The sequence below is a fragment of the Lithobates pipiens genome, unplaced genomic scaffold (assembly GCF_037356315.1).
Source record: "Lithobates pipiens isolate NorthernLeopardFrog02 unplaced genomic scaffold, aLitPip1_a1.2 Scaffold_25, whole genome shotgun sequence".
Taxonomy (NCBI): domain Eukaryota; kingdom Metazoa; phylum Chordata; class Amphibia; order Anura; family Ranidae; genus Lithobates; species Lithobates pipiens.
The window spans coordinates 3,024,541-3,041,527 of NW_027507787.1; the positions used below are offsets into that span (position 1 = coordinate 3,024,541).

General features: G+C 44.6%; 1 protein-coding gene across 5 annotated transcripts in view; it reads left to right on the forward strand.

The window, feature by feature from the left end:
• LOC143930060 (L-threonine ammonia-lyase-like) overlaps positions 1 to 12,602 on the forward strand; it is a 107,137-nt gene extending 94,535 nt beyond the window's left edge. For 4 of the 5 annotated variants that reach the window (XM_077453963.1, XM_077453965.1, XM_077453962.1 and 1 more), the window contains one exon: positions 12,309 to 12,602. In XM_077453963.1, the coding sequence (XP_077310089.1) occupies positions 12,309 to 12,407 (99 nt within the window). In that variant the 3' untranslated portion in view covers positions 12,408 to 12,602. The remainder of the gene's footprint in view (positions 1 to 12,308) is intronic. The other variant, XR_013262695.1, reaches the window with a different exon arrangement.
• Positions 12,603 to 16,987: the final 4,385 nt, after the last annotated feature.

The window sequence follows — 16,987 nt, forward strand, 5'->3', positions numbered from 1 at the left end:
GGATCTAATCTGCGATTCCATGTCCCATCCATCCCCCGATCCTAGGGAGGCATTAGAGCGGCTTCTGGTAAGCCTGGGGGAGAGGGCAGTGTCCTCAGAATGTGAGAGCAGGCTGTGGGGACGCACCTGAGACTGCAGAGCTGATTCAGAGCGTGCCGGGGATGGAGGGGCCGGCGTCCCTTTGGATGCCGGTCGGTGCTGAGAGGACGACCGTCCATGGCCAAAATAATCATCGAGATCCCCTCCCGGGTGACGGTTATTACTGCTCTTGTGTGCTTTGGGCTTGTCTTTCCCCATGGTGCTGTGTATAGTCCGGTTTACTGTCCGAAATAAGGGCCGCGGGGCCGGGGGAGCCAGGAGCTAAGTAGAAAGTCCAGATCATTCAGGAGGGGCTTGCATATTTCAGAACGTGGTCTTATAGGTACAGTCTTGAGATATATCAAGGTGACCTCCGCCGTAGTAATTCTGTGGGGTATAGTGGCTTATTAACTGAGAGGATTAAAGGATCATCCAGGTAGAAGGAATGTAAAGTGGTCACTCCCCTGCTTCAGTAGAGTAAATGAATATACAAAGGTAGCCAGAGCAGAGACTGTGTGCAGAGGGCTGCAGGGGGTGCCTGGAAAAAGGATGCCTGGAGTAGCGGACCAGGAGAGCAGGCTGGGGTCACAATCAAAGGTGGATGGAGAACCACAAGCAGAGAGAAGTCTAATAAAGCAGTCCTCCGTGAGGGGGGGTGGGCGATCAGGCCAGAGCAAGTAGGCAAACAGTTGTAGGCCGGAACGGCCGTGGAGCACTTTCCGGGCAGCAGCTGTAGGAAACCCTGGGGATCCTTAGGCCTCAGTAGGCCGCACTAGGCCGGAGCCGGCCGCGGGCTCCCCGAGGGCCGCGGTAGCCCGAAACCACCCCAAATAGGATCCGGGAGGGGAGACAACTGGAGGGGACCGATGACAGCCCCTTACCTCACCCGCCGGCGTGGCTCCGGTGGCTTCAGGCGATCCCGGAGGCCCAAGATGGCGGCGGCCGGCGGAGAAACCAGCGGCAGGTCCGGGCGGTTGTAGGCCTCAATTCCGGGGGAAAATCGTCCAGGACCCCGCGGCGGCACAGCGCGGACCGGGCAAAACAATTTCACTGGCAGATTGTGCTCGTTGGCAGGTGGATGGCGACGCTTTGAGAGAAGTTAGTGTTGTGATGTTGGTTACTATTTTAAATCAGCAGAGGACTCTTGATCTTACTCAAGGGTCCCCAAAATTACTTTCTTGTGGGGTCCCATGGCTTATGTAGCATTTTTCAATTTTTATATCTCTTATTTCTGAGATAACTCCAGGAGAATCTTTCTTGTTCACAGTTGTCCATATATCCTAAATTCAAAATGTTCAGGAGACTTCATAGTAAAATTTCTCTAATTATGCACTGTATGGTTAAAAAATATTACAATCTGCCTCAATTTCATAAAACAAAAAGCATCACTACAGTGGAAAGTACTTCTAGTGCATGTGCGCTACAAGTACAGTATTTAAGAAATATATTTATGAATGGATGGGTATTGGCACACAGTTACATTGAGTGTGAGATCAGGGTGCACTTACAGTATAGCTGCCATAGCTGATCGCCTCTTCAGAAAATAACTTTTGACTTTCCCGATGGGCAGGTAATGCAGAAAATACTGGAGTCAGAGGGTCAGAATATCAGCCAGGCAGCTGGCATTTTCAGTATTTCTCTCATAACAGGCATACTTTAACCAGTTGCCGACCGCCGCACGCCGATGTACGTCGGTACAATGGCACGGGCAGGCATAAGGGCTTACATGTACGTCCCTTGCCTCCCGCGGGTCGGGGGCCCGATCGGGCCCCCGCCCGGTGCCTGCGGCGGTCGGTATTCGTTCGGGAGCGATCCCGGACGAGGGGACGGCCATTCATTCATGGCCACCCCCTCGCGATCGCTCCCGACGAATGAAAATGCTCGGTGACATCACTTCCTCTCCTGTAATGTAAACACAGGAGAGGAAGTGAAGTAATCTCTCCTCGTGTCGGTCTTTTTCGTTCCGGCACGGAGGAGAGAGGATCGGTAAGTTGCACCCAACACTACACTTACAGTAGAACACGCCAGGCACACTTTTCACCCCCCTGATCACCCCCAATCACCCCCCAATCACCCCTGCCCCCCCCAGTCACAGTGACACCAAGTGCATTTTTTTTTTTTTTTCTTTTTTTTTTTTTTTTTTGCATTGGTGTCATTTGTGACTGTAATAACTGTTAGGGCAATTAGAGCTAGCCCCCTTTAGCTCTAGGGTGCCCCCCTAACCCCCCCCAATAAAGGTTTAACCCCGTGATCACCCCCCGTCACCAGTGTCACTAATAAGCGATTTTTTTCTGATCGCTGTATTAGTGTCACAGGTGACCCTAGATAGGCAGGTAAGTATTTGGGTTCGCCGCAGCTTTTTATAGCGTCAGGGACCCCCATATACTACCGCATAGCCCCCTGATTGCCCCCCAGTTAACCCTTTCACCAGTGATCACCATATAACTGTTACAGGTGACGCTGGTTGGTTAGTTATTTTTTTTTTGTTTCAGGGCACCCGCCATTTATTACCTAATAAAGGTTTAACCCCCTGATCACCCGGCGGGTGATATAAGTTTTTTAGGGTCAGATAAGGCCTGCGTCGCCCCAGCGTCAGGTTAGTGCCAGTACCGCTAACACCCACGCGCAAAGCATACACCTCCCTTAGTAATATAGTATCTGATCAGATATATATTATCGTTGCCAGCATTTTAGGTTTCCCAAAACGCATTGTTAGCGGGATCAGCCCAGATACCCGCTAGCACCTGCGTTTAGCCCCTCCGCCAAGCCCAGCCCAGCCCACCCAAGTGCAGTATCGATCGATCACTGTCACTTACAAAACACAACACACATAACTGCAGCGTTCGCAGAGTCAGGCTTGATCCCTGCGATCGCTAACAGTTTTTTTTGTAGCGTTTTGAAACAGTCGCTGACAGGCTAGGTGCTTTTTTACCTGTGAGTCTCACTAGTGTACCCCTAAATTTAGAGCCCAAAATGGCAAAGCGAAGGTACACTAGTGATGAGGCCTACACGTTTCTGAGCATGACAGATAGTGAAGAGGACGTCACTCATCTGTCAGATTCAGGCTCAGAATACGATCCTGTAGAGGACAGCGGCTCCATGACAGATAGCTCTGACGACGGAGATGAGGCCGCTGCTAAGAACAGGTGTGCCCAATCCCGTATGTATTCTGTTGTTGAGGTGCAGGAACCGCAGGTCACTCGTATGGAGCAGAGACGTACTAGAGCCGCTCATCCTTCTGGTGAACTGGCAAGCACCAGCGGCCTAGTACACCCTGGACCTACATCCAGCACTGCAGTAACACGTGGTGACGTGGCGAGTCCCATAAGTGCAGTTCAAGCTGGCGAGGTGGCAAGCACAAGTAGTGTCCCGCTGCCACCAAGAAAACAAAGACAGGCCCGTCGTACCCATAGTGCCCTTCCTGCAGAATTCGCCAATCCTATTTGGGTGCCCACCACTTCTGCAGAACCCGTACTTCCCCCATTCACTGGCCAACCTGGCATTAACGTGGAAACAGTTGATTTTACGACACTTGACTTTTACTCACTGTTTTTCACCGAAGATCTCTATAGATCTATTGTGGACCAAACCAATTTGTACACTGCTCAACACATCGCCACTATTCCCCAGTCCGCCCTTGCCAGACAATGGAAACCAGTTACGGTTTCCGAATTTAAAATCTTTCTGGGCCTCTCCCTCAACATGGGCATAACCAAAAAGAGTGAGTTGCGGTCATATTGGTCCATTGACCCAATTCACCATATGCGCGTGTTCTCTGCTTCCATGTCCAGGGCACGATACGAGATGATTTTGCGGTTCATGCACTTCAGCGACAATGAACTCTGTCGTCCTCGTGGAGACCCTGAGTACGATCGGCTCTACAAAATTCGGCCCCTCATAAACCACTTCAACCAACGTTTTGCAGCCTTGTTTACTCCCGATCAAGTTGTCTGCGTTGATGAGTCCCTGATTAAATTTTCTGGTCGCTTGTCATTCAAACAATACGTCCCCAACAAGCGTTCCAGATACGGGGTCAAGATGTATAAGCTCTGTGACAGGGCCACAGGCTATACACGTAGTTTCATGGTTTATGAGGGAAGAGATAGTCACGTAGAGCCGGAGAACTGCCCTGACTACATAGGAAGCGCTGGCAAGATAGTGTGGGACTTGGTGTCACCCTTATTCGGAAAGGGGTACCACTTGTACGTGGACAATTATTACACAAGCGTGCCACTGTTTAGTCACTTGTTTGATCATCAGATTGGAGCATGTGGCACCGTGCGACCTAATCGCCGGGGCTTTCCCCAGCGGCTTGTAGAGTCCCGTCTTAGGCTGGGGGAGAGAGCCTGCTTGCGCAGTAATAATTTGCTCGCTATGAAGTGGAGGGATAATAAGAATGTTTTCGTTCTTACCTCCCTTCATGCAGACACGACGGTCCAAATTCCTACGGCGACTGGTATTGTGGAGAAACCCCTCTGTGTCCACAAATATAACCTTAACATGGGAGGGGTGGACCTCAATGACCAGTTGTTGGCGCCGTATCTAGTTGCCCGTAAGTCCAGACGCTGGTACAAAAAAGTGTCTGTTTATTTATTCCAATTGGCTATACTGAATGCTTATGTACTACACAAAGCTTCAGGACGGACTGGATCCTTCCTCAAATTCCAGGAGGATATCGTCAGAGCCCTTCTGTATCCAGGCGGTGCTCCACCTCACCTTCCCCTACCAGATGCAGTAAGCCGGCTGCATGAGAGGCATTATTCTTATGTCCTCCCGAGTACCCCTACCCAACGAGCCCCCCAAAGAAAATGTCGTGTCTGCAGAAAGCGCGGATTTAGGCGTGACACCCGTTCTTATTGTCCCCGCTGTCCTGGCCAGCCTGGTCTTTGTCAGGGTGAGTGTTTTGAACGCTACCATGAACTAGTTGAGTATTAGCGTAGGGTACAGCATTGCACAAGCTAGGCACACGTTCACAGGGTCTCCCAAGATGCCATCACATTTTGAGAGACCCAAACCGCTGGAACCGTTACAACAGAAGTGTTAAAGTTACATAAAAAAGTGTTAAAAAAAAAAAAAAAAAAAAAGTAAAAAAACCAAAAAAAAATATAAAATAAAAAAACCAAAAATAGTTGTCGTTTTATTGTTCTCTCTCTCTCTCTATTCTCTCTCTATTGTTCTGCTCCTTTGTACTGTATTCTATTCTGCAATGTTTTATTGTTAACCATTTTTTGTTTTCAGGTACGCCATTCAGCTGTAGCGTGGATTTATTTATCTTGACAGCAACAGCGTTTGCTCCCACGATACGTAAAGCCACGACTCCAGCGCTGTCGGAGGTGATTTCACCACCACAGTTAAAAAAGAGCATATATGCCGAAGCATGGGGGCATAAGGGGTGGAGGAGCGATTTTGTTCCTAATGCCACGTACATACAGTCAAAATTCCGACGGAGGGCTTGCCCGTGGAAAAGTTTGAATGTATGTACGCGGCATAACTTTTTTGCGGGAGGATGCCCCCATGCTTCGGCATATATATATTTTAGGCACAGATTGTGTTAAATGTGTTATTTTTTGCGATTTTTTTTTTTGTATTTGCTTTGCAGGTATGGTAAGTCCTACTGTTATACTGTAATGTTACTTTGTTTTATTGTTAACCATCATTTGCTTAGCAGGTACGCCATTCTGCTGCAGAGCGGATTTATTTATCTTGACAGCAACAGCGTATGCTCCCATGATACATAAAGCCGCGACTCTAGCACTGTCGGGGGTGATTTCACCACCACAGTTAAAAAAGAGCATATATGCCGAAGCATGGGGGCATAAGGGGTGGAGGAGCGATCTGCTCCTACCTTTTGCGGGAGGATGCCCCCATGCTTCGGCATATATAAATGGTGCATGTATGCCCACCATTAGAAAGTGGGTGGATGAAGGGTGGTATCTAATGGTGGGCATACCCACCGATCAATATTTTTTTTTCGTTCAGCCCACAGGCTGCATGAAAAAAAAAATACAATATATGCCCAACCAGTTCCAGCAACATACTGGTATGTTGCGGGACTTTGAGTGCTTATACCAGAATGATGCCTGCAGGTTTAGGTATCATCTTGGTATCATTCTTTTCAGCCAGCGGTCGGCTTTTATGTAAAAGCAATCCTAGCGGCTAATTAGCCTCTAGACTACTTTTACAAGCAGTGGGAGGGAATGTCCCCCCCCCCCCGCACCATCTTCCATGGTTTTCTCAGGCTCTCCTGTCCCAACAGGGAACCTGAGAATGCAGCCGGTGGTTCCGCCAGCTGACCATAGAGCTGATCAGAGACCAGAATGGCTCCAATCATCTCTATGGCCTAAGACACCGGAAGCTACGAGCATTTCATGACTTAGATTTTGCGGGATGTAAACAGCGCCATTGGGAAATTGGGAAAGCATTTTATCACACCGATCTTGGTGTGGTCAGATGCTTTGAGGACAGAGGAGAGATCTAGGGTCTGATAGACCCTAATTTTTTTTTAAAAAGAGTACCTGTCACTACCTATTGCAATCATAGGGGATATTTACATTCCCTGAGATAACAATAAAAATCATAAAAAAATATATATAAATGAAAGGAACAGTTTAAAAAAAAAATAAAAAAGCAAAAAAAATAATAAAAAAAAAATAAATAAAAAAAAACACCCCTGTCCCCCCCTGCTAAGGCGCAACGCGGAACACAAGCGTTGGTCTGGTGGCATATGTAAACGGCAATTGCACCATGCATGTGAGGTATCACCACGAAGGTCAGATCGAGGGTACTAATTTTAGCAGTAGACCTCCTCCGTAAATCTAAAGTGGTCACCTGTAAAGGCATTTAAAGGCTTTTAAAAATGTACGTAGTTTGTCGCCGCTGCACGTTTCTGCGCAATTTTAAAGCATGTCGTGTTTGGTATCCATGTACTCGGCCTAAGATCATATTTTTTATTTCATCAAACATTTGGGCAATATAGTGATTTTTAGTGCATTAAAATAAAAAAAAGTGTGTTTTTTCCCCAAAAAATGCGTTTGAAAAATCGCTGCGCAAATACCGTGTGAAAAAAAAAAATGAAACACCCACCATTTTAATCGGTAGGGCTTTTGCTTTAAAAAAACACTTCATGTTTGGGGGTTCAAAGTAATTTTCTTGCAAAAAAAAATATTTTTTCATGTAAACAAAAAGTGTCAGAAAGGGCTTTTTCTTCAAGTGGTTAGAAGAGTGGGTGATGTGTGACATAAGCTTCTAAATGTTGTGCATAAAATGCCAGGACAGTTCAAAACCCCCCCAAATGACCCCATTTTAGAAAGTAGACACCCCAAGCTATTTGCTGAGAGGCAGGTTGAGTCCATGGAATATTTTATATTTTGACAAAAGTTGTGGAAAAAATACATTATTATTATTATTTTTTTTTTTTTTTGCACAAAGTTGTCATTAAATGATATATTGCTCAAACATGCCATGGTTATATGTAAAATTACACCCCAAAATACATTCTGTTGCTTCTCCTGAGTACGGGGATACCACAAGTGTGAGACCTTTTGGGAGCCTAACCGCGTACGGTACCCCAAAATCCAAGCACCACCTTCAGGATTTCTAAGGGTGTAAATTTTAGATTTCATTCCTCACTGCCTATCACAGTTTCGGAGGCCATGGAATGCCCAGATAGCACAAAATCCCCCCAAGTGACCCCATTTTGGAAAGGAGACACCCCAAGCTATTTGCCGAGAGGTATGGTTAGTATTTTGCAGACCTTCATTTTTGTCACAAAGTTTTGAAAATTGAAAAAAAGAAAAAAAATATACATTATTTTTTTTTTTCTTCATTTTCAAAAACAAATGAGAGCTGCAAAATACTCACCATGCCTCTCGGCAAATAGCTTGGGGTGTCTACTTTCCAAAATGGGGTCATTTTGGGGGGTTTTGTGCTATTTTGGCATTTTATGGCCTTCAAAACTGTGATAGGTAGTGAGGTATAAAATCAAAAATTTACACCCTTAGAAATCCTGAAGGCGGTTCTTGGTTTTCGGGGCCCCGTACGCGACTAGGCTCCCAAAAAGTCCCACACATGTGGTATCCCCGTACTCAGGAGAAGCAGCAGAATTTATTTTGGGGTGTCATTTCACATATGTCCCTGGCATGTGTGAGCAATATATCATTTAGTGACAACTTTGTGAAAAAAAAATAAAAAAAAATAAAAGTTTGTAATTTTCCCGCAACTTGTGGCAAAATATAAAATATTCCATGGACTCAACATGCCTCTCAGCAAATAGCTTGGGGTGTCTACTTTCTAAAATGGGGTCATTTGTGGGGGTTTTGTGCCATCTTGGCATTTTATGGCCTTCAAAACTGTAATAGGTAGTGAGGCGTGAAATCAAAGATTTACGCCCTTAGAAAGCCTGAAGGCGGTTCTTGGCTTTCGGGGCCCCGTACGCACCTAGGCTCCCAAAAAATCCCACACATGTGGTATCCCTGTACTCAGGAGAAGCAGCAGAATTTATTTTGGGGTGTCATTTTACATATGCCCATGGCATGCGTGAGCAATATATCATTTAGTGACAACTTTGTGAAAAAAAAAAAAATAAAAAAAAAAAAAAAGTTTGTAATTTTCCCGCAACTTGCGGCAAAATATAAAATATTCCATGGACTCAACATGCCTCTCAGCAAATAGCTTGGGGTGTCTACTTTCTAAAATGGGGTCATTTGTGGGGGTTTTGTGCCATCTTGGCATTTTATGGCCTTCAAAACTGTAATAGGTAGTGAGGCGTGAAATCAAAGATTTACGCCCTTAGAAAGCCTGAAGGCGGTTCTTGGCTTTTGGGGCCCCGTACGCAGCTAGGCTCCCAAAAAGTCCCACATATGTGGTATCCCCGTACTCAGGAGAAGCAGCAGAATTTATTTTGGGGTGTCATTTCACATATGCCCATGGCATGCGTGAGCAATATATCATTTAGTGACAACTTTGTGAAAAAAAAAAATAAAAAAAAAAAAAGTTTGTAACTTTCCCGCAACTTGCGGCAAAATATAAAATATTCCATGGACTCAACATGCCTCTCAGCAAATAGCTTGGGGTGTCTACTTTCTAAAATGGGGTCATTTGTGGGGGTTTTGTGCAATCTTGGCATTTTATGGCCTTCAAAACTGTGATAGGTAGTGAGGAGTAAAATGACATATGTATGCCCTTAGAAATCCTGAAGGCGGTGCTTGGCTTTCGGGGCCCCGTACGCGGCTAGGCTTCCAAAAAGTCGACCACATGTGGTATCCCCGTACTCAGGAGAAGCAGCAGAATGTATTTTGGGGTACAATTCCACATATAACCATGGCATGTGTGAGCAATATATCATTTAGTGACAACTTTGTGTAAAAAAAAAAAAAAATTTTTTTTTTTTGTCATTATTCAATCGCTTGCGGCAAAAAAATAAAATATTCAATGGGCTCAACATGCCTCTTATCAATTTCCTTAGGGTGTCTACTTTCCAAAATGGGGTCATTTGGGGGGGTTTTGTACTGCCCTGCCATTTTAGCACCTCAAGAAATGAGATAGGCAGTCATAAAATAAAAGCTGCGTAAATTCCAGAAAATGTACCTTAGTTTGTAGATGTGACAACTTTTGCGCAAACCAATAAATATACAATTATTGACTTTTTTTTTACCAAAGACATGTGGCTGAATACATTTTGGCCTAAATGTATGACTAAAATTGAGTTTATTGGATTTTTCTAATAACAAAAAGTAGAAAATATCATTTTTTTTCAAAATTTGCGGTCTTTTTACGTTTATATCGCAAAAAAAAAAAATCGCAGAATCAGTCAAATACCTTTAAAAGAAAGCTCTATTTGTGGGAAGAAAAGGACGCAAATTTCGTTTGGGTACAACATTGCATGACCGCGCAATTACCAGTTAAAGCAGCGCAGTGCCAAAGTGTAAAAAGACCTCTGGTCATTTACCAGCAAAATGGTCCGGTCTGAAAGTGGTTAAAGCAAACAGGTTTACATTTAATACACCTGTCTGGAAAGTAACACTAAACTAAAAAATATATATTCAAGTAAGTATTCCTAAAAGGTACCTTCTATTGCTCCCAGCCTCCTCCAAATCTCAAAATTCCTCCTTTTTTATTTATTTATTTTTCCGCTGCTGTGATCTGACTTTTTCTGTTAGAGGATGGCTTTGTTCATTCTCCATGGTCCCACTGTATAAAATACTATAGCAACCCTCTCTTGTATGCTCCTAAGATGGACTAGGACAGTGGCGGGTGGTGCTCAAAATTTTTGGGGGGGCACAAACTAACTAAAAAATTCTGGCAAATACTGAAACAAAAACATCAATTGCAGACTCTGTGCCCAGCAAAAGCAGCCACCTGTGCCCATCATATGCAGTGAACTGTGCCCCATCAATTGCAGCCTCTGTCCCCCACAAATGCGGCCAACTGTGCTCCATCAATTCCAGCCTTTCTGCCCATAATATGCTGCCACTGTGCCCCTGCCTCAGCCGCCCGCTGTCTGACCGGCACTTACCCCATCGTGGTGGTGGGTCAGGCAGCAGGACAGGTGGCGAGCTGTGTTATGGATGCAGGACTCCTCTGTGTGTGTCTTCTTCCTGTTCTGCACGGCAGCCAATGGGATCGCCTCTACCTTCAGCCAATCAGGTGCTGGTATTACATCCAGATCTCCTGATTTGGCCGACAGGCAGTTCTGTGTTAGCAAATCAAATATTTATTTGCTTTGCTAACACACCTGGGTGCACTGCGAGTGCAATGGTTTGTGCTTGCAGGTCACCTTTTTTGACGCCTATTAGTGCCTATGGATCTAATCAGGTGCTTCAAAAACACAATTTATAAGACTTATGTCCGACAGACTTCCGAAGGAGTTCTGCCGGAGTTCCGACAGAGTTCTGACGGACTTTTCGAATGAGCGGACTTGGCCACACACAATCACACTAAACTCCGACGGATTCGAACGTGATGACGTACGACTGGACTCGAATAAGGAAGTTCATAGCCAGTAGCCAATAGCTGCCCTAGCGTCGGTTTTAGTCCGTCGGAATAGCATACACACGAGCGAATTTTTCGGTAGGAACTGGGTCCGGCGGAGTTCCGTCGGAAAAATTTGAAGCACGTTTCATTTCTAAAGTCTGTCAGACTTTTGCGAATCAAAAGTCCGTTGCAGCCCACACACGATCGAATAGTCTGACGGAATCATTCCGTCAGACTTTGGATGTCGAAAAGTCCGCTCGTGTGTACGGGGCTTTAGAGTACAGCACTATAAATTAGTGGGTATGTATGGTCTATTTTAGGGAATAACTTTCACTTTAAAATATTTAGACTAGCACATGATAAAATAAATTCTTACACCCCTTTCACACCAGGGCGTTTTGCAGGCGCTATAGCGTTAGAAATAGCGCCTGCAATCCGCCCTAAAGAAGCTGCACCATTGTGTGTAGTGTGAAAATCCCGAGGGCTTTCACACTACAGCGGTGCGCTGGCAGGACGTCAGAAAAAAGTCCTGCTAGCAGCTTCTTTGGAGCGGTGAAGGAGTGGTGTGTTTACCGCTCCTCCACCGCTGCTCCCCATTGAAATCAATGGGGCAGCGCTGTAATACCGCTGGCAAAACGCTGCTATTGCGGCGTATTACCGGCGGTTTTAACCTTTTCGCGGCCGCTAGCAGGGGGTAAAAGCGCCCCGCTACCGCCCGAAATGCGCAGCAAATCCGGCAAAGCTGACGCAATGGGTGGCGTGCTGTGAAAGGGGTCTTAATCCGTGATTACCTGCATGAAAAACTACACGTCAAAGCCATAAATAGATCAAATCCTGACTTATTCTGTAAAGGTGTAGCTTGTCCACCACCAGTGGCAGCCTGTCCATACGGGGCGCAGGGGCACTGCCCTGCCTAATCCATTCACCCGGCCCATAATTTACATGCAAAGCGCCGGACACATGGATTCCAATGGGATTTTTTTTTTGGAATAACATGTTGAGTCTGAGGCTCTAACTGGGTTCAATAAAAGGTGGGCTCGGGGCATTATGCCAGTTGTGTGACAAAAGCAAATTAATATTTGCTATTGTCTTCCTGATTCTCCTCCCAGCTAATCAGGAAGCACTGCCTTTATCTCTGGATTCTGTAAGTTTTCACTGCAGGTGACCCGTACTCATGTATTTTGGCTGTTTATATTATGAAAGCTGAAATTCAGGTAAACTGTGATGATGTTGATTTTTTTTTTTTTCATTGGATACAGGTAACATGTCTGGTGGAGACCAGGGATAAAAGCCACTCTTCACAGTTGAGGACTGCGCTAGTAGACAGATACGCCACCTTGAAATGGATAGACCAATAGGAAGATGGGATTGGTTATGCAGAAGAGTTTTATGTTCTCACTGCAAGTATAGACTTTTTATTAGAACATGCTGACTTTGCTTTCAGGTTTGAAACAACCACAACAAATCATGTGTATTTCTTTCTTGAATTGTGTATCATGTAGTTACAATTTTTGAATATGGGAAAGTAATAAATCGGCTTGTGAATAATATAATACATTTTTATTATTTATGCTGGAAATTGAATGTATAATATACATTATGTATGCTAGATAAGTATGGAAAAAAAAACCCTCAACCCCATTGTAATACATACCTTTCTCCACCCCAACTAACTACTTACTGTAAGCCAACACACGCCTTCCCCTCCGTGATCTTAGTAGTTATATGTTGCTATAGTGTGCAGTAATCTATAGCAGCCAGTTGGGTATCCAGCGGGGGGGAGGTGGAATGGGGCGGCCGTGGAACCCTAGTTCCCAGGGGTTCTGCCGCAATTCACCATTGTGGCAGATGTATATCTGCCCAATGTGAATTCAATGCGCAATGATAGTGAGTACTGTCAGGGCGCATTGATACCCAATGCCTTCCCTGTAGTTCTGGCTGCTATGACATCACTGCAGAGGGTGGAGCGGGACAAGAGTAGAGTGTGCAGCGTGTCTCCATCATTAGCAGCTATTGATTCCAGCAGCCGAGGAATGCTGTAGCAAGGTGAGCTATGTACAGAATACCTGTACTCCTACTAATCCTAATTGTACTCCACTGATCCCCACCGGCTCTCCTCTTCTGTCCATACCAGACTTGTGTGTGACATCACCTGGGATGTATAAGAGAGGAGAGCTGGCAGGGATCAGTGCGCCAAAGCAGACATCTATCAGCAGCTTCCCGAAACAGTTCTGCATGTGGAGGAAATTAAACAGTACTACAGACCCATGTGCCCTGCCCCGGTGACTGCCCTGCCCCGGTGACACCCTGTGCTCTGACCTGGTCTCACCCGTTTTAATTTCAGTTGAAGATGAAATTTGTGCGTGCATATCCCAAGTTCAACAAAAAATTGAGCATCTGTGCAGAAAAAAGCCAGCCCAAATTTCACATTAAGGAATTATGTTTTAATAACTGATATTCCGTGAGCTGTAGATATGAAAATTATTTCAGGGGTTCCCCCAAGATCTCAAACTTTTAGCCAAGGGTTCCTAGATGCAGAGCCAGTACGGGGGGCGGATACCCTGGCCTGTACAATTTATTTGGGGTGGGAGGGGGGGCGCAGCGAAGTGTGACAGGCCAGACTGGCCTACCGGGAAATGTCCCGGTAGGCCGTCTGTCCTGGGGCCGCTTTAATCTGTGGCTGGCCAGACGTGTGTGGAAAGGTTTCCCCCTTATATCAGTAACCCCCCCCCCCACCTTTTAACTTAGTGTATTCTTTTTGTGGAAGGTGGTCTGAACATTTTATGGCACTCTGATGGGCATATTTTACTTTTAAGAGCAACACTGATGGGTACATTTTGTAGTAAGGGGCCCCTTAATATCAAATGTGCCCATCAGAGTGTCCCTTAATATAATAAGTATATTCTTGTTTTGAAACTACATTGATTCTTTATTAAAAATGGGGGGGGGCAGTTTGCCATCTTTGCCCTTGGCACCAAATGGCCTTGTGCAAGCATTGCCTAGATGGCAAGAGGGTTGAGAAACACGGGTAGATTTACTAAAAGCAAATAGACTGTGCACTTAGAGTGCAAATGCAGTCTGCAAGTACAGTTGCTCCAGAGCTTAGTAAATGAGCAGAAGCTCAACTGACTTCCATCATCCAATCACGTGCAAGCAAAAATGCCTTGCACGTGATTGGATATTCTTTGCAAAGTGAAAGTTTACCTCATTTACTAAGCACTGGAGCAACTAGACTTGTGAAGTGCACAGTCTATTTGCCTTTAGTAAGTCAATCCCACTGGTCTATACTTAAAGTGCTATTAAACCCACAACCGTAAAATCAGTCTGTAAATGCAGTAAAGCATGCTTGTTATACTTACTGTGGAACCTAATGGGTTAATCCTCTGCATTGTGTAAAAAGGGTGTCTTCTCTGATCCTCTCCTCCTTCCACTGTCCCCAATATAGTTCCTGATAATACAGAAACAATGTTATACACAGATCCTAATGGGGGTGCTGATTGTCACCTAAAGCTGCTATCTGGCTTTCAACAAGTGATGCTGAAGCCTGCTAGCAGCCTGTTTTAAAGTGGCAATCAGCGCTCCCATTAGGATCTGTGTTAAACATTTACAAACTTGAGCTGAAGGGCACTTTAAAAGCATCAACAAAGCTTGCTGAAAATTTAGTGAAAGCTTACTATTCACACTGCTCCAAACAGGCCAGAGGGAAAAACTGTTTGCTGTAACTGCTGATAAAGTATTAACTGGAGTTTTAGTTTCAGTTTATTGTATATTTACATAGTTAGGTTGAAAAAAGACACAAGTCCATCAAGTTCAACCTAAATAAAAAAAAATACAATCCCATATACCAGTGATGGTGAACCTTGGCACTCCAGATGTTTTGGAACTACATTTCCCATGATGCTCATGCACTCTGCAGTGTAGTTGAGCATCATGGGAAGTTTCAAAACATCCGGGGGTGCCAAGGTTCGCCATCACTGCACTAGGTCCTTTGTCAGCTGATCCTGAATGGGAGGGTCTGGTTCAATATAATCACCTGTTGCACTCTTTGTGTTCTGGTGAGGAAAGCTGCAGGGTCTGCATGCCTTTAGAAGCATTTACCCCTTGTAGAGTATCCCACCGAAAGTAAAAATCCTATTGCAGGAAATGCATACATTTTTACTTCTGGGGAAATCGGTAAGCCAATCACTAATGCAGTAACTGACATTTCTATGGGCGTTCTATGCAAAACAGCCTACAGAACGCCCCCAGGATGCCATATTGCATTGAATTTCACAGAGAAATTTTTCACGGATTAAATTTTAAGAACATTAAATTACAGTATGCCTTGTGTAGCAATAGTATATGCACTATTACTTTTTTTTTTTATTCATTCTAACGTGGAATTATTTCTTAAGCTTTCTCTTAGAAGAGATCCTTCCAAATTTTTGTTCTCTACAAGATTCTTGGTGTATTACATTGAAAAGCGTCCCCACAGTTACAGTGCCTTGAAAAAGTATTCATACCCCTACTCATTAACTGCTCTTGTATGGTCCCTATGCCCAATTGCCTATTGCTAGAAACCTGGTTTGCCCAGCCAGGTGTACAGCATTGTCTGGGGCCCAGTTAAGTATCAGGTGCTTGGCTGGTGAAGAGTTTTCATCTGTCTCTTGTTGAATCGAATGTTTCCTGCTGCCAATCTGCTCCTCCTATCCTTCCTTGATTTAGTGGTTTGTTGCTGCTTCCCTGGCTGCTGTCTCTCCGGTGGTCCCGTCTAGCATTTCTTGAACTTTAGGCACTCTTCATGGGCCCCAATAGGAACATACTTGTCCTTGATATCAATTCTATTGCGCACCATACATGAAGAGATAATAACAGATGAACACCGGACTGGTCAAAATAGCATATACCTTGGTGTCCAATACAATCCTTCCGATTGCTGCTATTTAAGAGTTTGTGATCCTGCACTTGTGTCTCGTCAGTTTTGGCTTTTTGTCTTCTTTGTTAACCCTTCCATTGCCATATTCCTTGACTTGTAGTCTTGACTGTGTCTTCTAGTTTGTCAAATCCCTGGTTCATGCTCTGTGTACCTAGACCCCAATGTTTCCATATGCCTGATCTCTCTAAGCCTGCATGCTTGTCTCAACCTTACAAATGCGCCCCACTTTGCGGCTGAATTAACCACTTGCTTACTGGGCACTTAAACCCCCCTCCTACCCAGACCAATTTTCAGCACTGATGCACTTTGAATGACAATTGCGCGGTCATACTACACTGTACCCAAATAAAATTATTTGCATCCCCCCCCAAATAGAGCTTTATTTTGGTGGTATTTGATCACTTGTACGATTTTATTTTATTAAATCTAAAAAGTTCTAAAATAATTTTTTATAATTTTATTATTTTGTTATAAAATTGTAAAACGGGTAATTTTTGTCCGTCATTGATGCTGATGAGGCGACACTGATGGGCACCGATAAGTGGCAGTGATGGGCACTGATCAGTTACACTGATAGGTAGCACTTCTAGGTGGCACTTGTGGGCATTGTTGTTCTATAAATGAGACATAATTGCCTCTTCCTTCCGGTGATCAGCTTTTTTTCTCCTCCGCTGGCAGCGTGAGGAGAAAACAAAAACCTATCAACGAGCTTTTGTTTACATCATGTGATCAGCTGTCATTGGCACTTTGAATGACAATTGTGCAGTCATACAACACTGTACCCAAATGAAATTTTTTGCATTTTTTCCCCCAAATAGAGTTTTCTTTTGGTGGTATTTGATCACCTGTGCGTTTTTTTTTTTCTTAAATGTAAAAAGACTGAATTTTTGAAAATTATAATTTTATTTTTTTTACAATTTTATAACTGGTAATTTTTGTCTGTCATTGATGTACGCTGATGAGGCGGCAGTGATGGGCACCGATAAGTGGCAGTGATGGGCAGCACTTCTAGGTGGCACTTGT